The sequence below is a fragment of the Dendrobates tinctorius genome, unplaced genomic scaffold (genome assembly GCF_039654945.1).
Source record: "Dendrobates tinctorius isolate UK_male_01 unplaced genomic scaffold, ASM3965494v1 ptg000059l, whole genome shotgun sequence".
NCBI lineage: Eukaryota > Metazoa > Chordata > Amphibia > Anura > Dendrobatidae > Dendrobates > Dendrobates tinctorius.
Genome location: NW_027361727.1, coordinates 6,364,914 through 6,384,609, shown reverse-complemented (window position 1 = coordinate 6,384,609; position 19,696 = coordinate 6,364,914). Strand labels below are relative to the sequence as shown.

Sequence of the window (19,696 nt, the reverse complement as noted above, 5' to 3'; positions counted from 1 at the left end):
TTCTTGTACATAGGGGCAGTATTATAGTAGTTATATTCTTGTACATAGGGGCAGTATTATAGTAGTTATATTCTTGTACATAGAGGCAGTATTATAGTAGTTATATTCTTGTACATAGGGGGCAGTATTATAGTAATTATATTCTTGTACATAGGGGGCAGTATTATAGTAGTTATATTCTTGTACTTAGGGGGCAGTATTATAGTAGTTATATTCTTGTACATAGGAGCAGTATTATAGTAGTTATATTCTTGTACATAGGGGGCAGTATTATATTAGTTATATTCTTGTACATAGGGGGCAGTATTATAGTAGTTATATTCCTGTACATAGGGGGCAGTATTATAGTAGTTATATTCTTGTACAAAGGGGGTAGTATTATAGTAGTTATATTCTTGTACATAGGGGGCAGTATAATAGTAGATATATTCTTGTACATAGGGGCAGTATTATAGTAGTTATATTCTTGTACATAGGGGGCAGTATTATAGTAGTTATATTCTTGTACATAGGGGGCAGTATTATAGTAGTTATATTCTTGTACATAGGATCAGTATTATAGTAGTTATATTCTTGTACATAGGGGGCAGTATTATAGTAGTTATATAGTTATATTGTTGTACATAGGAGCAGTATTATAGTAGTTATATTCTTGTACATAGGGGGCAGTATTATAGTAGTTATATTCTTGTACATAGGGGGCAGTATAATAGTAGATATATTCTTGTACATAGGGGCAGTATTATAGTAGTTATATTCTTGTACATAGGAGCAGTATTATAGTAGTTATATTCTTGTACATAGGGGGCAGTATTATAGTAGTTATATTCTTGTACATAGGAGCAGTAATAATAATAAATTTTATTTCTATAGCGCCGACATATTCCACAGCACTTTACATTTCAGAGGGGATTTGTACAGACAATAGACATTACAGCATAACAATAATCACATAGATTATAACAGATACCAAGAGGAATGAGGGCCCTGCTCGCAAGCTTACAGTCTATGAGGAAAAAGGGGAGACACGAAAGGTGGGTGGTAACAGTTCCCCTGATTGTATGGACCAGCCATAATGTTAAGTGTGTAACAGTACAGACACAGAGGGCTAATGGATGCATAAAGCATGTGGGAACATGATGCGGGGAACCTGGTTATGGTAGAACTTTTGACTGTGCCACACAGGGATAGTTAGGTTAATGTGTTGAGGCGTTAGGCCAGTCTGAATAAATGCGTCTTCAGGGCATGCTTAAAATTGTGGGGATTGGGGACTAATCGTATTGACCTGGGAAGTGCATTCCAAAGAATTGGCGCAGCACGTGTAAAGTCTTGGAGACTGGAGTGGGAGGTTCTGACTATTGAGGATGCTTCATTCTCTTTTATGTTTTTTCATTTCAGACAAATTAAATGAAGATAATAATACCAAAGAATTTGTGATTGCAATCATTTTCAGGAAGAAACTGAGTATTATCTGACAGAATTGCAGGGGTGTCAATACTTTTGCCTACAACTGTATATTCTTGTACATAGGAGCAGTATTATAGTAGTTATATTCTTGTACATAGGAGCAGTATTATAGTAGTTATATTTTTGTACATAGGGGGCAGTATTATAGTAGTTATATAGTTATATTGTTGTACATAGGAGCAGTATTATAGTAGTTATATTCTTGTACATAGGGGCAGTATTATAGTAGTTATATTCTTGTACATAGGGGAAGTATTATAGTAGTTATATTCTTGTACATAGGAGCAGTATTATAGTAGTTATATTCTTGTACATAGGAGCAGTATTATAGTAGTTATATTCTTGTACATAGGGGCAGTATTATAGTAGTTATATTCTTGTACATAGGGGGCAGTTTTATAGTAGTTATATTCATCTAGATAGGGGCAGCATTATAGTAGTTATATTCTTGTACATAGGAGCAGTATTATAGTAGTTATATTCTTGTACAAAGGAGCAGTATTATAGTAGTTTAGTAGTTATATTCTTGTACATAGGAGCAGTATTATATTAGTTATATTCTTGTCCATAGGGGGCAGTATTATAGCAGTTATATTCTTGTACATAGGGGGCAGTATTATAGTAGTTATATTCTTGTACATAGGAGGTAGTATTATAGTAGTTATATTCTTGTACATAGGAGCAGTATTATAGTAGTTATATTCTTGTACATAGGGGACAGTATTATAGTAGTTATATTCTTGTACATAGGGGGCAGTATTATAGTAGTCATATTCTTGTATATAGGAGCAGTATTATAATAGTTATTTTCTTGTACATTGGAGCAGTATTATAGTAGTTATATTCTTGTACATAGGGGCAGTATTATACAGTCATGGCCAAAAGTTTTGAGAATGACACAAATGTTAATTTTTACAAAGTCTACTGCTTCATTTTTTCTAATGGCAATTTGCATATACTCCAGAATGTTATAAAGAGTGATCAGCTTAACAGCAATTACTTGCAAAGTCAATATTTGCCTAGAAAATGAACTTTATCCCCCAAAACACATTTCAACATCATTGCAGCCCTGCCTTAAAAGGACCAGCTAACATCGTTTCAGTGATTGCTCCATTAACACAGGTGTGGGTGTTGATGAGGACAGGGCTGGAGATCAATCTGTCATGATTAAGTAAGAATGACACCATTGGACACTTTAAAAGGAGGCTGGTGCTTGGCATCATTGTTTCTCTTCTGTTAACCATGGTTATCTCTAAAGAAACACGTGCTGTCATCATTGCACTGCACAAAAATGGCCTAACAGGGAAGAGTATCGCAGCTAGAAAGATTGCACCTCAGTCAACAATCTATCGCATCATCAAGAACTTCAAGGAGAGAGGTTCCCTTGTTGCCAAAAAGGCTCCAGGGCGCCCAAGAAAGACCAGCAAGCGCCAGGACTGTCTCTTAAAAGTGTTTCAGCTGCGGGATCGGGCTACCAGCAGTGCAGAGCTTGCTCAGGAATGGCAGCAGGCAGGTGTGAGTGCATCTGCACGCACTGCGAGGCGGAGACTCTTGGAGCAAGGCCTGGTCTCAAGGAGGGCAGCAAAGAAGCCACTTCTCTCCAGGAAAAACATCATGGACAGACTGATATTCTGCAAGAGGTACAGGGAGTGGACTGCTGAGGACTGGGGTAAAGTCATTTTCTCTGATGAATCCCCTTTTCGATTGTTTGGGACATCTGGAAAACGGCTTATTCGGAGAAGACCAGGTTAGCGCTACCACCAGTCTTGTCTCATGCCAACTGTCAAGCATCCTGAAACCATTCATGTGTGGGGTTGCTTCTCAGCCAAGGGAATGGGCTCTCTCTCAGTCTTGCCTAAAAACACAGCCATAAATAAAGAATGGTACGAGAATGTCCTCCAAGAGCAACTTTTCCCAACCGTCCAAGAGCAGTTTGGCGCTCAACAATGCCTTTTTCAACATGATGGAGCACCTTGCCATAAAGCAAAGGTGATAACTAAATGGCTCAGGGAACAAAACATAGAGATTTTGGGACCATGGCCTGGAAACTCCCCAGATCTTAATCCCATTGAGAACTTGTGGTCAATCATCAAGAGACGGGTGGACAAACAAAAACCTTCAAATTCAGACAAAATAAAAGCATTGATTTTGCAAGAATGGACTGCTATCAGTCAGGATTTGATCCAGAAGTTGATTGAGAGCATGCCGGGGAGAATTGCTGAGGTCCTGAAGAAGAAGGGTCAACACTGCAAATATTGACTTGCTGCATTAACTCATTCTAACTGTCAATATAACCTTTTGCTACTCATAATATGATTGCAATTATATTTCTGTATGTGATAAAGACATCTGACAAACACACATAAAAACCAGAGGCCAGCAGATCATGTGAAAATATAATATTTGTGTCATTCTCAAAACTTTTGGCCATGACTGTAGTAGTTATATTCTTTCTTATACATAGGAGGCAGTATTATAGTAGTTATATTCTTGTACATAGGAGCAGTATTATAGTAGTTATATTCTTGTACATAGGGGGCAGTATTATAGTAGTTATATTCTTGTACATAGGGGGCAGTATTATAGTAGTCATATTCTTGTATATAGGAGCAGTATTATAATAGTTATTTTCTTGTACTTTGGAGCAGTATTATAGTAGTTATATTCTTGTACATAGGGGCAGTATTATAGTAGTTATATTCTTTCTTATACATAGGGGCAGTATTATAGTAGTTATATTCTTGTACATTGGGGCAGTATTATAGTAGTTATATTCCTGTATATAGGAGCAGTATTATAGTAATTATATTCTTGTACGTAGGGGCAGTATTATGGTAGTTATATACTTGTATATAGGGACAGTATTATAGTAGTTATATACTTGTACATAGGGGCAGTATTATAGTAATTATATTCTTGTACATAGGGTCAGTATTATAGTAGTTATATTCTTGTACATAGGGGCAGTATTATAGTGGTTATATTCCTGTATATAGGAGCAGTATTATAGTAATTATATTCTTGTACGTAGGGGCAGTATTATAGTAGTTATATTCTTGTACATAGGGGCAGTATTATAGTAGTTATATTCTTGTACATAGGGTCAGTATTATAGTAGTTATATTCTTGTACATAGGGGCAGTATTATAGTAGTTATATTCCTGTATATAGGAGCAGTATTATAGTAATTATATTCTTGTACGTAGGGGCAGTATTATAGTAGTTATATTCTTGTACATAGGGGCAGTATTATAGTGGTTATATTCCTGTATATAGGAGCAGTATTATAGTAATTATATTCTTGTACTTAGGGGCAGTATTATAGTAGTTATATACTTGTACATAGGGGCAGTATTATAGTAGTTATATTCTTGTATATAGGGGCAGTATTATAGTAGTTATATACTTGTACATAGGGGCAGTATTATAGTAGTTATATTCTTGTATATAGGGGCAGTATTATAGTAGTTATATACTTGTACATAGGGGCAGTATTATAGTAGTTATATTCTTGCACATAGGGGCAGTATTATAGTAGTTATATTCTTGTACATAGGGGGCAGTATTATAGTAGCTATATACTTGTACATAGGGGCAGTATTATAGTAGTTATATTCTTGTACATAGGGACAGTATTATAGTGGTTATATTCCTGTACATAGGGGCAGTATTATAGTAGTTATATTCTTGTATATAGGGGCAGTATTATAGTAGTGATATACTTGTACATAGGGGCAGTATTATAGTAGTTATATTCTTGTACATAGGGGCAGTATTATAGTAGTTATATTCTTGTACATAGGGGCAGTATTATAGTAGTTATATTCTTATACATAGCGGCAGTATTATAGTAGTTATATTCTTATACATAGCGGCAGTATTATAGTAGTTATATTCTTGTACATAGGGGCAGTAATATAGTAGTTATATTCTTGTACATAGGGGGCATTATTATAGTGGTTATATTCCTTTATATAGGAGCAGTATTACAGTAATTATATTCTTGTACGTAGGGGCAATATTATAGTAGTTATATTCTTGTCTATACATGAGGGTAGAATCATAGAATCATAGAATCGTAGAGTTGGAAGGGACCTCCTGGGCCATCTGGTCCAACCCCCTGCTCAAAGCAGGATTCGCTAAATCATCCCAGTCAGATGTCTGTCCAGCCTCTGTTTGAAGACTTCCATTGAAGGAGAACTCACCACTTCTCGTGGCAGCCTGTTCCACTCATTGATCACTCTAACTGTCAAAAAGTTTTTTCTAATATCTAATCTGTGTCTCCTCCCATTCAGTTTCATCCCATTGCTTCTAATAGAAGGTAGTAGGTAGTATCATAGCAGTTATATTCATGTACGTGGAGGCCCCCCTTATTATTTAAAGGGACCCTGTCACCTATTTTTCCCCTATGAGATGTGGCCACCGCCATCAGGGGCTTATCTACAGCATTCTGTAATGCTGTAGATAAGCCCCTGATGTAACCTGAAAGATATGAAAAACGAGTTATATTATACTCACCGAGGGGGCGGTCCGGTCTGGGTCTGATGTTTTTGCGGTCTGGATCCTCAAATCTTCTAGCGATGACGTCCTCGTCTTTGCTTCCCGTCGCGGCTCCGGTGGGCAGAGCAGAGTACTGCAGTGCGCAGGCGCCGGGAAAGGTCAGAGGTCTGGCGCCTGCTCACTGCAGTACTCTGCACTGCCCTCAACAGGGCAGATCAGTATGCCTGCACCGGAGCCGCGACGGGATGCAAAGGAGAGGAAGTCATCGCTAGAAGATGGGAGGCGCCGAACCAGACCGCAAAACCCATTGGACCCGGATCATCCCCGGGGGAGTATAATAAAACTCGTTTTTCTTATCTTGCAGGTTACATCAGGGCCTTATCTACAGCATTACATAATGCTGTAGATAAGCCCCTGATGGCGGTGGCCGCATCTTATACGCAAAAAAATAGGTGACAGATTCCCTTTAATGTACCCACCTCCAGGATGTATACAGTATAATTGGTTGATGTAAAAAAAAATTATAATCTTCTTTGGTTATGAATCTGCAGATGAACCTTCTTCACCAAAGAAATCTCGGAGTGATTCAATATTTAAAATTTTCAAAAGAAGAAATTCGTCAGTCTCTACAGAGTGGAAATCAGTCAGAATTGGGCCAGAAGAAGAGACAGCGGATAATAACCTCCTGGCCGTCCGCGTCATGGTGGTGAGCGACGAAAGCAGGTGACTTTCTACGACACTTCTCACCTGGTCAAATAGTGTTATTTATTTTAAGTGCAATAATATTTCTTTTGACATCAGGACAAGGTGCCAGGACAGGACAAGGTGCCAGATTATCAAAAGTTTTAAATTATCAAACTGTAATAGAAAACTACCGTATATATAAAATAAATGAAAAAGAAAAAAATCTTATTTTTATATAATAAGACCCAATCTATAAGAAAATTAGAGTCAAATCACCTCCACATTCAAGTGTTTTAACACCCCCCAAATGCATAACTTTTGGGGAAAAAAGAGGGTTCATTGCGAAAGAGTACATTTAAAAATTAGATTTTTAATGAAAATATGTATAAAATAAGATATTAAAAATTCAAGCAGATAGAACTGACTGATGTAGTGCACTAGCATAAATAGTTAGGTAAATCAATCTTATAAGAAGTATATACAGTGCCTTGCGAAAGTATTGGGCTCCCTGGAACTTTTCAACCTTTTCCCACTTATCATGCTTCAAACATAAAGATACCAAATGTACATTTTTGGTGAAGAATCAACAACAAGTGGAACACAATTGTGAAGTTGAACGAAACGATTGGTTATTTAAAATTTTTGTGGAAATTCAAAAACTGAAAAGTGGGGCGTGCAATATTATTCGGCCCCTTTACTTTCAGTGCAGCAAACTCACTCCAGAAGTTCATTGTGGATCTCTGAATGATCCATTGTTGTCCTAATTGACTAATGATGATAAATATAATCTACCTGTGTGTAATCAAGTCTCCGTGTAAATGCACCTGCTCTGTGATAGTCTCAGGGTTCTATTTGAAGCACAGAGAACATCATGAAGACCAAGGAACACAACAGACAGGTCCGTGATACTGTTGTGGAGAAGTTTAAAGCTGGATTTGGATACAAAATGATTTCCAAAACTTTAAACATCCCAAGGAGCACTGTGCAAGCGATCATATTGAAATGGAAGGAGTATCATACCACTGCAAATCTACCAAGACCCGGCCATCCCTCTAAACTTTCATCTCAAGCAAGGAGAAGACTGATCAGAGATGCAGCCAAGAGGCCCATGATCACTCTGGATGAACTGCAGAGATCTACAGCTGAGGTGGGACAGTCTGTCCATAGGACAACAATCAGTCGTACACTGCACAAATCTGGCCTTTATGGATATTTCTCAAATATATCCATAAAAAGTGTTTAAAGTTTGCAGCAAGCCACCTGGGAGACACACCAAACATGTGGAAGAAGGTGCTCTGATGAGATGAAGCCAAAATCGAACTTTTTGGCAACAATGCCAAATGATATGTTTGGTGTAAAGGCAACACAGCTCATCACCCTGAAAACACCATCCCCACAGTCAAACATGGTGGTGGCAGCATCATGGTTTGGGCCTGCTTTTATTCAGCAGGGACAGAAAAGATGGTTAAAATTGATGGGAAGATGGATGGAGCCAAATACAGGACCATTCTTGAAGAAAACCTGTTGTAGTCTGCAAAAGACCTGAAACTGGGACGGAGATTTGTCTTCCAACAAGACAATGATCCCAAACATAAAGCAAAATCTACAGTGGAATGGTTCACAAATAAACATATCCAGGTGTTAGAATGGTCAAGTCAAAGTCCAGACCTGAATCCAATCGAGAATCTGTGGAAAAAGCTGAAAACTGCTGTTCACAAACGATCTCCATCCAACCTCACTGAGCTCGAGCTGTTTCCCAAGGAAGAATGGGCAAGAATTTCAGTCTCTCCATGTAAAAAACTGATAGAGACATATCCCAAGCGACTTGCAGCTGTAATCGCAGCAAATGGTGGCGCCACAAAGAATTAAGTTACATGGGATGAATAATATTGCACGCCCCACTTTTCAGTTTTTGAATTTCCAAAAAAATTTAAAATGCCCAATAAATTTCGTTCAACTTCACAATTGTGTTCCACTTGTTGATTCTTCACCAAAAATTTACATTTGGTGTCTTTATGTCTGAAGCATGATATGTGGGAAAAGGTTGAAAAGTTCCAGGGGGCCGAATACTTTCACAAGGCACTGATATGTACACCAGAAAACAAAGCAGATATTGAATGAGCAGAAAAAAACTCAAAGGTATTTAATTCAGGCTCTATTATCTGGACAACTATGGTATCATCCTTTGTATGTAAACAAAAATATTTAGATTGTTCTGAATGGATACAGAGTTCCACATACTCAATTTATAAAGTGCTTACTGTATTGATCATGAACTGGGAACCTGATCCACAGAGAATAATATAGTGGTACAAATAGGGCAGCCAAAATGGACTCAATAACAGTTCTTGTTAGGTGAGGTTGGATACTGTTTCCATAAGACAAGTCCACAGGAACAAGGGAGAGGTCAGAAAGCAAGTAAACAAAGATGAAAGTGAATGAGTACTTACAAAGTGACTGGTGTCTTGTGGATTATGAGCAGCGCGCCACGACCCCAGCAGAGTCGCAGACAAGAGCTGCCCTCTGAGCCAGCAACGGGTAGAACAAGCCGATAGTTGGCAACTATCTGCCTCTTAATTCTTAGGGTACCGTCACACTTGGCGACACACCAGCGATCCCGACAACGATATGACCTGTAAGAATTGCTGGTGCGTCGCTACGTGGTCGCTGGTGAGATGTCAAACAGTCAGATCTCACCAGCGACGCAGCAACGATGCGGAACGATACGACGGTCGTTGGGACCCTGTCTCTCAGACCTGTAGTATTGAGGTCGTTCGGCGTTGTCCCTATCAAACACAGCGATGCATGCTGGCCAGCGGGACACCAGCGATCAAAAAATGGCCCAGAACATTCGAGCACGATCAGCGACATCGCAGCGGGGGCCCGATCGCCGCTATGTGTCACACGTAGCGAGGTCACAGGCGAGATCGCTAGCGATCTCGCTATGTGAGACGGCGGCTTTAGACCCATAGTAAAAAAAATAAAATTGTCCCAGAAACGCCCTTAAACAACTTTCTAAATAGTCTCCTATAAAAAAAAATGTGTCTACCATTATGCTTCTGCAGAGTGTCTGTAAGTCCTTTACCGAGCTCAGTACCTTTGCAAAACTTTTACAAATCTGCCATGCTCTTGACGGTTCTCTCTGCTCTCTTCCTTGCTTCTCTCGGTGGTAGAGATAGCAGGAGGCTGTACACAGATATGTAATGTAGAGGGATGGGGTAAGGGTTTAAAAAGTCTCATGGAAAGCAGAGAAAATAGGCTATAGACAGGATGGAAAACATATGGAGAGGAAGTAAGTGCAGGATAGAAGCTGTACTGATACATAAAAGCAAGTTGAGACAGCAGCGCCCTGGACACACAGACTCACATCCAGCCTATATTACTGAGAGCGACACAACAAAATCTGAAATATGGATCCACAATCTTGTTAACTAAAAGAAAACCATTAACATATGTAAAAAGTTTTAATTTCATGTCAAAGATGTCCTTAGCATTTAAGATCAGATTCCGGTAATTTTCTGAGGTTGTGTATATCAGATCATACACACGTCCACGTATCAGCACGTGCTCGGTAATACCTTCGTGTTCTTTCAGCTCAGATACTGAAAATCGTCCAGAGGAGAACCATGGAAAACTACATCACAGAAGACTGTCATCAAGGAAGAAGAAGCACTCGGCCGCCTCTGGCTCCTCATGGGGTCACCTGCAAGCGCAGGGTAATAGTGGTCATCCCTCTAAAGCTGCTGACGGTAAGTGAGAAACTGCTTGAGCTGGAGCAGATTATCCCCAGAGAAATAAAAATGAAGCACTGTAAAGTTCTGCAATTACTAATATATTCTGTGTTTCTGATAAAAAAAAAAATGTTGGGTGGCTGGTCAATCCTTTTAGTAACTGCTTAGGAGGTATAAAATAATATGAGAAGTGACATTCACTGTACTGACCCCCCACCATTCACATTCTGTTGCTTCCTGGCTCTCTAAAATTCTCTATTATTCCTGATTCAGCAATGATATATGGAGAAGGACATGTGACCGCTGCAGCCAGTGATTGTCAGCAGAGGTCACATGTCCATGTCCATGCATCATCACTAAAGCTGGAGGTATAGAAACCTGCAAAAGACACTAGAAATGGACAAACTGAGGGTTTTTTAAGTTATTTTATAACATTCTAAACATTTGGGTGGTTTACTGCAAAATATTACCACTAAAATAATCAGTAGGGAGTCTTCATTTGACAATATATATGGATATTTACTACAATTTATAGTCTTACAATACTATAAAAGCGACTTTTTGAAGCCAGAATTCTAAGGTAATTAATTAATTATTAAATATCTCAGAAACTAGAGCCAATCTGGTAAAACCAAAGTAATATTCTTAATAAGTGCCATAGACCTAATATAAAACCGTTCAGAGATCGTTGGCACCAAAATCACTGTATACCAGTGTTATATGTGGAATGGATGACGGTGCCCCCTGCTGGTTGTTTTGTAGTATGACAAGGACAGAATCGGGTAACCTAATTTGGGTTTGATAATATTATTTGCTTTGCTTGGCAATTTAAAAAGTAAAAATATGGAAACTTTCATGAGTTAATAAAATATTCACTGAAAAAAAACATAACCTGTTGGAAGCAGATACAGAAGTAAATGAGTAGATTGATGTGCTGGGCAATGGTGCCGGTCTGTACCTTCTCCATTCACGTCATGTTACATTGTTTCTAAAGCTGGCCATATACATGATGTAGCTGTCAGAGAAATGTTCATGTGCACAATAGAAACACATGCAAAAACCGCATCATGCGTTTTTAGCATGAGTTTGCGTTTTTTATGCACATTCATTCTCTAGGGGTTAAAACCAGTGTCTACACATGTTTACGCCAAAAACGCATGCGCACGAAAACGCAGACGAACGCATGTCCAAGCGCACGCCTACGTTCCCATAGACTGTATGCGTTATTTTGGCGCATTCTGTGCGCATACATTTTTTACGCCTTTCAGCGGACCCAAAAATGCAACAGGTTGCGTCTGGCGCGCCTAGGCGCACACCTTGAAAAGACGCATGCGCATGAAAATGCATACGAATGCGTGCAAACGCAAGACCATGCGCACGCCATGTTAAACATAGGTACCCATGACGCATGCACATGGACGCACACGATGCGCTGCGTAAAAAAATGCTAATCTGAAACCAGCCTAACGTCGCAACCCAAATACCTGTACCCCTGAATTCAAAGTTTCCCTCCTTCCCTACAAATAACCAATAAATCAGAATTTCTGCATCCTCTTCTGTTTCAGCACTTGTTCGCGCAAGCACCCTCCCAACTGTGACACCAAATAAATCTCAAAGATGGAGGCAGAAAATTCAGTCCAGTAAGTACATCCAGTCTCTGTCATATCATAATCCAAGGAATCACCCTGCAGACGGTCCTACAAATTCACCCAGTCTCCTATAGAGTGGAACGTTCTGTCATTTTATAGTGGATTTTTGTTTATAATTTCCAAATTAACTGTTTATTGTCAGTGAATGGAAGTGTTATTCTGAATGGTCACAGTTTGAAAATATATGCAGACTCGATACTTCTAACTGCTGAGGGTTTGGTACAAATACATCCAATCTAAAAAGGCCTTTGTGAGCAAAACAAATTTCAAAAAACTGACCGTCGCATCCAAGCATAAACTAAATGTGAACAGGTGCTTAACTTAGAGTCACCAACTCATATACACTCAAACAAAAAAGGCAGCGCACTGTAGCGACATAGCATGCAAACATGAAATATGAAAAATGAATTGCATTACTGCATTAGAAATACGAAAAATCGAGAAAGCTTAGCACATAAAATGACCAATTTATGTGTACCTGGAAGCCACGTTAAGGCGATTCTCGTTTTCCAGGAACTAACCTAATGCCGATCCTCACTTAGACTAAAGTCTTCATTTGTATGGGAACCTAATGTGAATCTGCTCCTTAGACTGAAACCTATATCTCTGTGGAGGGGTAGTGGCCCTGCTGTGATTAAAAGCACCTGCAGGCCACCACCCCTCCATACAGATGAAGACTTTAATATCTCAAAAACCAGACTCATAATTAGCTGCACCGGGTGTACACACACCCAGTAGGTGCACTTAGCCACTCCACTGAAGAATGATGGAAAACCAGAGAACAACAGGAGTTTTCAATAAAAACATACACAATCTTTATTAATGTATACAAAGATAAAACGGCATTACAGAAATAGACAATGCATAGAAATTGACACCAAAATTCCGGAGTATATAGCGCCAAACTGTAAGATAAAGCCACGATAACTCTCCCCAAATAGTAAACCTCCCATGCTAAGAAAGGTTAAGTCTAATGCATTACCAATAAAGGGTCCCATCACGGTAAAATGGAGCTCGGCCAACCATATGGCCTTACTTTATATGAAATATCACACCCATGGTCACACAAAACCATAATGACCAACTCAATCATGGAGGAGGGAAGAGAAAAGAGCTAATGAATACTCACATCGATGGCACAGCAGCGCCTGCCCGAGACACCCCGACACGCGTTTCGCTACTCTCAGGTAGCTTTATCGAGGGGAAGTGTGGTACGTCAATGCACAGGACCTTATATTCACATGGTAAGTAATCATGTGACCATCAGCTGGCCCGTTCTCATAGCGCTGCATAGAGGCGGCGCAAGCGCCGGTCCCTGGTGTCCCCAAGCCCCGAAAACCCGGCGGTGCCCTGCCAGCAGGCGAGCGGGGGCAGAAATGTCCCCAGTCACAAGCCGACCCGGGCGATGCCGGATGATCCGGGCCAGGGGAAACCGGGTGAACGACGCAGGCGCACTGCAACAGCGCCGGGCACAGACACATAGTAACATACCCGGTCCCGACAGGATACAAAATAACAGTGCATATTAAAAAAATGGAATGAATGGATCATAGCAGCACCTCATAGCCATATTGTAACAATTATTCCAAATGGTCCGCAGACCATACAGTGGATGGACAGTTACCAAATCCCGTGGACATATTATAATAATTATTTCAAATAGATGAAGACTTTAGTCTAAGCTTTCTCAGTTTTTCATATTTCTAATGCAGTATTGCAATTCATTTTTCATATTTCATGTTTGCTTGCTATGGTGCTACAGTGTACTTCCTTTTTTGTGAGCAAAACAGACCTGACTGCAGGTTGATACATTGTATCAGTGCAGATAGAATGTAACAAATCAGGTAACTGAGTAAAAAGAGAGAGACAAAGAGAAAGAAAGAGAGAGAGAGATAAAGAAAAAGTCAGAGAGAGAGAGAAAGAGAGCAAGGAAAAGAGAAAGATAACGAGAGAGATAGACAGAGAAAGAGAGCAAGAAAAAGAGAGAGATAAAGAGATAGTCAGAGAAATAGAGAGAGAAGAGAACAATAAAGAAAGAAAAAAGAGGGGGAGAGTAAAAAGAGAGAGATAAAGAGATAGAAAGAGAGAAAAAGAGAAATAAAGAGAGAGAGAGAAAGAGAGCAAGAAAAAGAGAGAGATAAAGAGATAGTCAGAGAAATAGAGAGAGAAGAGAACAATAAAGAAAGAAAAAAGAGGGGGAGAGTAAAAAGAGAGAGATAAAGAGATAGAAAGAGAGAAAAAGAGAAATAAAGAGAGAGAGAGAAAGAGAGCAAGAAAAAGAGAGAGAGATAAAGAGATAGACAGAGAAGGAGAGACAGAAGAGAACAATAAACAAGAAAGAGGGGGAGAGAAAAAAAGAAAGGAAGGGAAATACAAATAGAGAGAAAAAAGAGTGAGAGAAAGAGAGACAAAGAGTGTTAAAGAGAAAAAGAAAGAAAAAGAAAAAAGGAGAGACAAAGAGTGAAAAAGAAAAAAACAGAACAGGAGAAAGAAAAAAAAGATGGAAATAGAGAAAAAGATAGAGATCTGTGTTACTGAAGAGTTTAGCTAACATGATACTGTCTAGTGATGAGATATATTAGCTATTACAGCTGTCCAGCGTCTGCATACAAACATTAGTTCCATTCATTGACTTCAAGCTGAGATTTTGCACCAAAGTTCACATATGGTGCCAGCATTTTTTTTAATCCAGTCCATTTTCAGTTCAAATCAGTCACATTAACATCTGCTTCACCCCCTGTTCTGACACAAGTGCCCACCGATATGGAAAAAAGCAGAATTATTCTGTAATTTCCCTTACATGGCCCTTTTTCTTAAAGTTGTGACCTGTGGATTCAGGAGGAGACAGTTGTATATTAAGGGTAGAATACGTCGCAGCACGTTGCCAACCTATAGCATTTCCCATCACCACCACTGAGGGGCGCACTATGATTAGTACACATGATGCCAACCTGTTGACTCAGGTCAACAGGCATATCATTGGTGCAACCTGTGCGATCACACAGGGGTCCAAGAGGTCCGGGGGCCACTACCACCTCCCAAACAGCAGGAATTGTGCATTATCATGAGCTATTGGACTACAAGGGGCCCATATACTGTTCCTTCATAGGGGCCCTTTTTTGTCTGTGCCCGACACTAAACAATAAAAATGTCCAATACCCAGTCTGTGCATTTATATAAATCGATGTTATACGTTTACCCGAGAACGCCATCCTGATCTTTTATAAAACAACAAATTTTAAGAGCCATGAATTCTACATGATCTAGAAATTTATGGGGCTTGATACTGAATAAACACGAGCTTTTGCTATGGAGCGGATCTTAGCAGAAGAAATATCCACCTAAATATAAATTCCACTGACTATAGAGAGAGTGTAATACGGTAAGCTGACTCTAGAGGGCGCTCTGTCACTTCCTAACAATACAGTTGCAAAGAATGCTACCATATACAGTATGTGTTTTTGACAGATGAAGAATTTGAAAAACGCCACTTGGAATATTTCTTCCTCACTTACAAAAAAAAAAGGTCACATGCATCTCAAAAACCACTAAAGAGTTATATGCAGCATCACATAGAGATTCCCTGCAAATCCCAGAAGAAGCTCCCTGAATTGTAGAATGGGCAGGATGCAGCCACTGATTATTCTACTGTTTCCTATGTATAAGATTGTAAACCTCCACAAACTAATCCAATTGGAGTAATATTTATTAAAATGTAACTTTTATTTTTCAAACATAAAATATTATAATGGTTAAAAAAAATTGTGGTCAAAGACCACAATTACAATATAGTGCTGGAGATGTAGCTCAGCATGGATATAGGGAAAGTTATATTTAATAATGATTATGTATTTGATACCCAACCAATAATATCAGTTACTCTGCTGCTGAACCTGAACTACTGTGATACTGCCCCCCTATGTGCAAGGATATGACTACTATAATACTGCCTCCTTTGTACAAGAATATAACTACTATAATACTGCCCCCTATGTACAAGAAAATAACTACTATAATACTGCCCCCTATGTACAAGAATATAACTACTATAATACTGCCCCCTATGTACAAGAAAATAACTACTATAATACTGCCCCCTATGTACAAGAATATAACTACTATAATACTGCCCCCAATGTACAGGAATATAACTACTATAATACTGCCCTTATGTACAAGAATATAACTACTATAAAAATGCCTCTATGTGCAAGGATATAACTACTATAATTCTGCTCCTATGTACAAGAATATAACTACAATAAAACTGCCCCTTTGTACAAGAATATAACTACTATAATACTGCCCCCTATGTACAAGAATATAACTACTATAGTTCTGCTCCTATGTGCAAGAATATAACTACTATAATTCTGCTCCTATGTACAAGAATATAACTACTATAATACTGCTCCTATGTACAAGAATATAACTACTATAATACTGCCCCCCATGTACAAGAATATACCTACTATAGTTCTGCTCCTATGTGCAAGAATATAACTACTATAATTCTGCTCCTATGTACAAGAATATAACTACTATAATACTGCCCCTATGTACAAGAATATAACTACTATAATACTGCTCCTATATACAAGAATATAACTACTATAATACTGCCCCTATGTACAAGAATATAACTACTATATTACTGATCCTATGTACAGGAATATAACTACTATAATACTGCCTCTATGTACAAGAATATAATTACTATAATACTGCCTCTATGTACAAGAATATAACTACTATAATACTGCTCCTATGTACAAGAATATAACTACTATAATACTGCCCCTATGTACAAGAATATAACTACTATAATACTGCTCCTATGTACAAGAGTATAACTACTATAATACTGCTCCTATGTACAAGAATATAACTACTATAATACTGCTCCTATGTACAAGAATATAACTACTATAATACTGCCCCTATGTACAAGAATATAACTACTATAATACTGCTCCTATGTACAAGAATATAACTACTATAATACTGCTCCCTATGTACAAGAATATAACTACTATAATACTGCCCCCTATGTACAAGAATATAACTACTATAATACTGCCCCCATGTACAAGAATAAAACTACTATAATACTGCTCCTATGTACAAGAATATAACTACTATAATACTGCCCCTATGTACAAGAATATAACTACTATAATACTGCTCCTATGTACAAAAATATAACTACTATAATACTGCTCCTATGTACAAGAATATAACTACTATAATACTGCCCCTATGTACAAGAATATAACTATCATAATACTGCCCCTATGTACAAGAATATAACTACTATATTACTGATCCTATGTACAGGAATATAACTACTATAATACTGCCCCTATGTACAAGAATATAACTACTATAATACTGATCCTATGTACAGGAATATAACTACTATAATACTGCCTCCTATGTACAAGAATATAACTACTATAATACTGCTCCTATGTACAAGAATATAACTACTATAATACTGCCTCTATGTACAAGAATATAATTACTATAATACTGCCTCTATGTACAAGAATATAACTACTATAATACTGCTCCTATGTACAAGAATATAACTACTATAATACTGCCCCTATGTACAAGAATATAACTACTATAATACTGATCCTATGTACAGGAATATAACTACTATAATACTGCTCCCTATGTACAAGAATATAACTACTATAATACTGCCCCCTATGTACAAGAATATAACTACTATAATACTGCCCCCATGTACAAGAATAAAACTACTATAATACTGCTCCTGTGTACAAGAATATAACTACTATAATACTGCCCTTATGTACAAGAATATAACTACTATAATACTGCTCCTATGTACAAAAATATAACTACTATAATACTGCTCCTATGTACAAGAATATAGCTACTATAATACTGCCCCTATGTACAAAAATATAACTACTATAATACTGCCCCTATGTACAAGAATATAACTGCTATAATACTGTCCCTATGTACAAGAATATAACTACTATAATACTGCTCCTATGTACGAGAATATAACTACTATAATACTGCTCCTATGTACAAGAATATAACTACTATAATACTGCTCCTATGTACAAGAATATAACTGCTATAATCCTGTCCCTATGTACAAGAATATAACTACTATAATACTGCCCCTATGTACAAGAATATAACTGCTATAATCCTGTCCCTATGCACAAGAATATAACTACTATAATACTGCCCCTATGTACAAGAATATAACTACTATAATACTGCCCCTATGTACAAGAATATAACTGCTATAATCCTGTCCCTATGTACAAGAATATAACTACTATAATACTGCCCCTATGTACAAGAATATAACTACTATAATCCTGTCCCTATGCACAAGAATATAACTACTATAATACTGCCCCTATGTACAAGAATATAACTACTATAATACTGCCCCTATGTACAAGAATATAACTACTATAATACTGCCCCTATGTACAAGAATATAACTGCTATAATCCTGTCCCTATGCACAAGAATATAACTACTATAATACTGCCCCTATGTACAAGAATATAACTACTATAATACTGCCCCTATGTACAAGAATATAACTGCTATAATCCTGTCCCTATGTACAAGAATATAACTACTATAATACTGCCCCTATGTACAAGAATATAACTGCTATAATCCTGTCCCTATGCACAAGAATATAACTACTATAATACTGCCCCTATGTACAAGAATATAACTACTATAATACTGCCCCTATGTACAAGAATATAACTACTATAATACTGCCCCTATGTACAAGAATATAACTACTATAATACTGCCCCTATGTACAAGAATATAACTACTATAATACTGCCCCTATGTACAAGAATATAACTGCTATAATCCTGTCCCTATGTACAAGAATATAACTACTATAATACTGCCCCTATGTACAAGAATATAACTGCTATAATCCTGTCCCTATGCACAAGAATATAACTACTATAATACTGCCCCTATGTACAAGAATATAACTACTATAATACTGCCCCTATGTACAAAAATATAACTACTATAACACTGCTCCTATATACAAGAATATAACTACTATAATACTGCCCCTATGTACAAGAATATAACTACTATAATACTGCCCCTATGTACAAGAATATAACTACTATAATACTGCCCCCTATGTACAAGAATATAACTACTATAATACTGTCTTTATGTACAGGAATACAGGGTAAGTATAATATGGGATACTTGTTGCATTTTTTTAAGGTAACATAATATATGTAACATATCATGTGTTCGCATTTATTTTTCAGCGTTCCCGCTTCTCATTGCTAAAAGACTATCTCATGTTAGTTCCAGCTCCCCTGATGACGAGGTAATTTTATTTCTAGGAAAGAAAAACGTGGTTTGTTTGTCATTGTCTGTTACTTTCTGGAATTACCTTCCTGTTTCTGTCTAGTGCAACAATTGTCTTTGTGGGACACAAATAACGAGGCTCAGACTGGCCCACAGGAGAAACCTCCGGTGGGCCCCTCTACAAGAGTATACCACCACCCTCTTATATAAGCAATACTTGGCACAATACACTTGAATCACTATATAGAGACAATGATGGCATCTTATTAATTTAACAATATACCCAGTTCAATGTTA

The 19,696-nt window shown here is 37.8% G+C and overlaps 1 protein-coding gene across 3 annotated transcripts in view; it reads left to right on the top strand.

The window, feature by feature from the left end:
• Positions 1-19,696, top strand: part of MICAL2 (microtubule associated monooxygenase, calponin and LIM domain containing 2) — a 318,733-nt gene that overhangs the window by 255,964 nt on the left and 43,073 nt on the right. For all 3 annotated transcript variants that reach the window (XM_073578364.1, XM_073578366.1, XM_073578365.1), the window contains 4 exons: positions 6,519-6,690; positions 10,246-10,400; positions 11,948-12,022; positions 19,357-19,418. In XM_073578364.1, the coding sequence (XP_073434465.1) occupies positions 6,519-6,690; positions 10,246-10,400; positions 11,948-12,022; positions 19,357-19,418 (464 nt within the window). The remainder of the gene's footprint in view (positions 1-6,518; positions 6,691-10,245; positions 10,401-11,947; positions 12,023-19,356; positions 19,419-19,696) is intronic.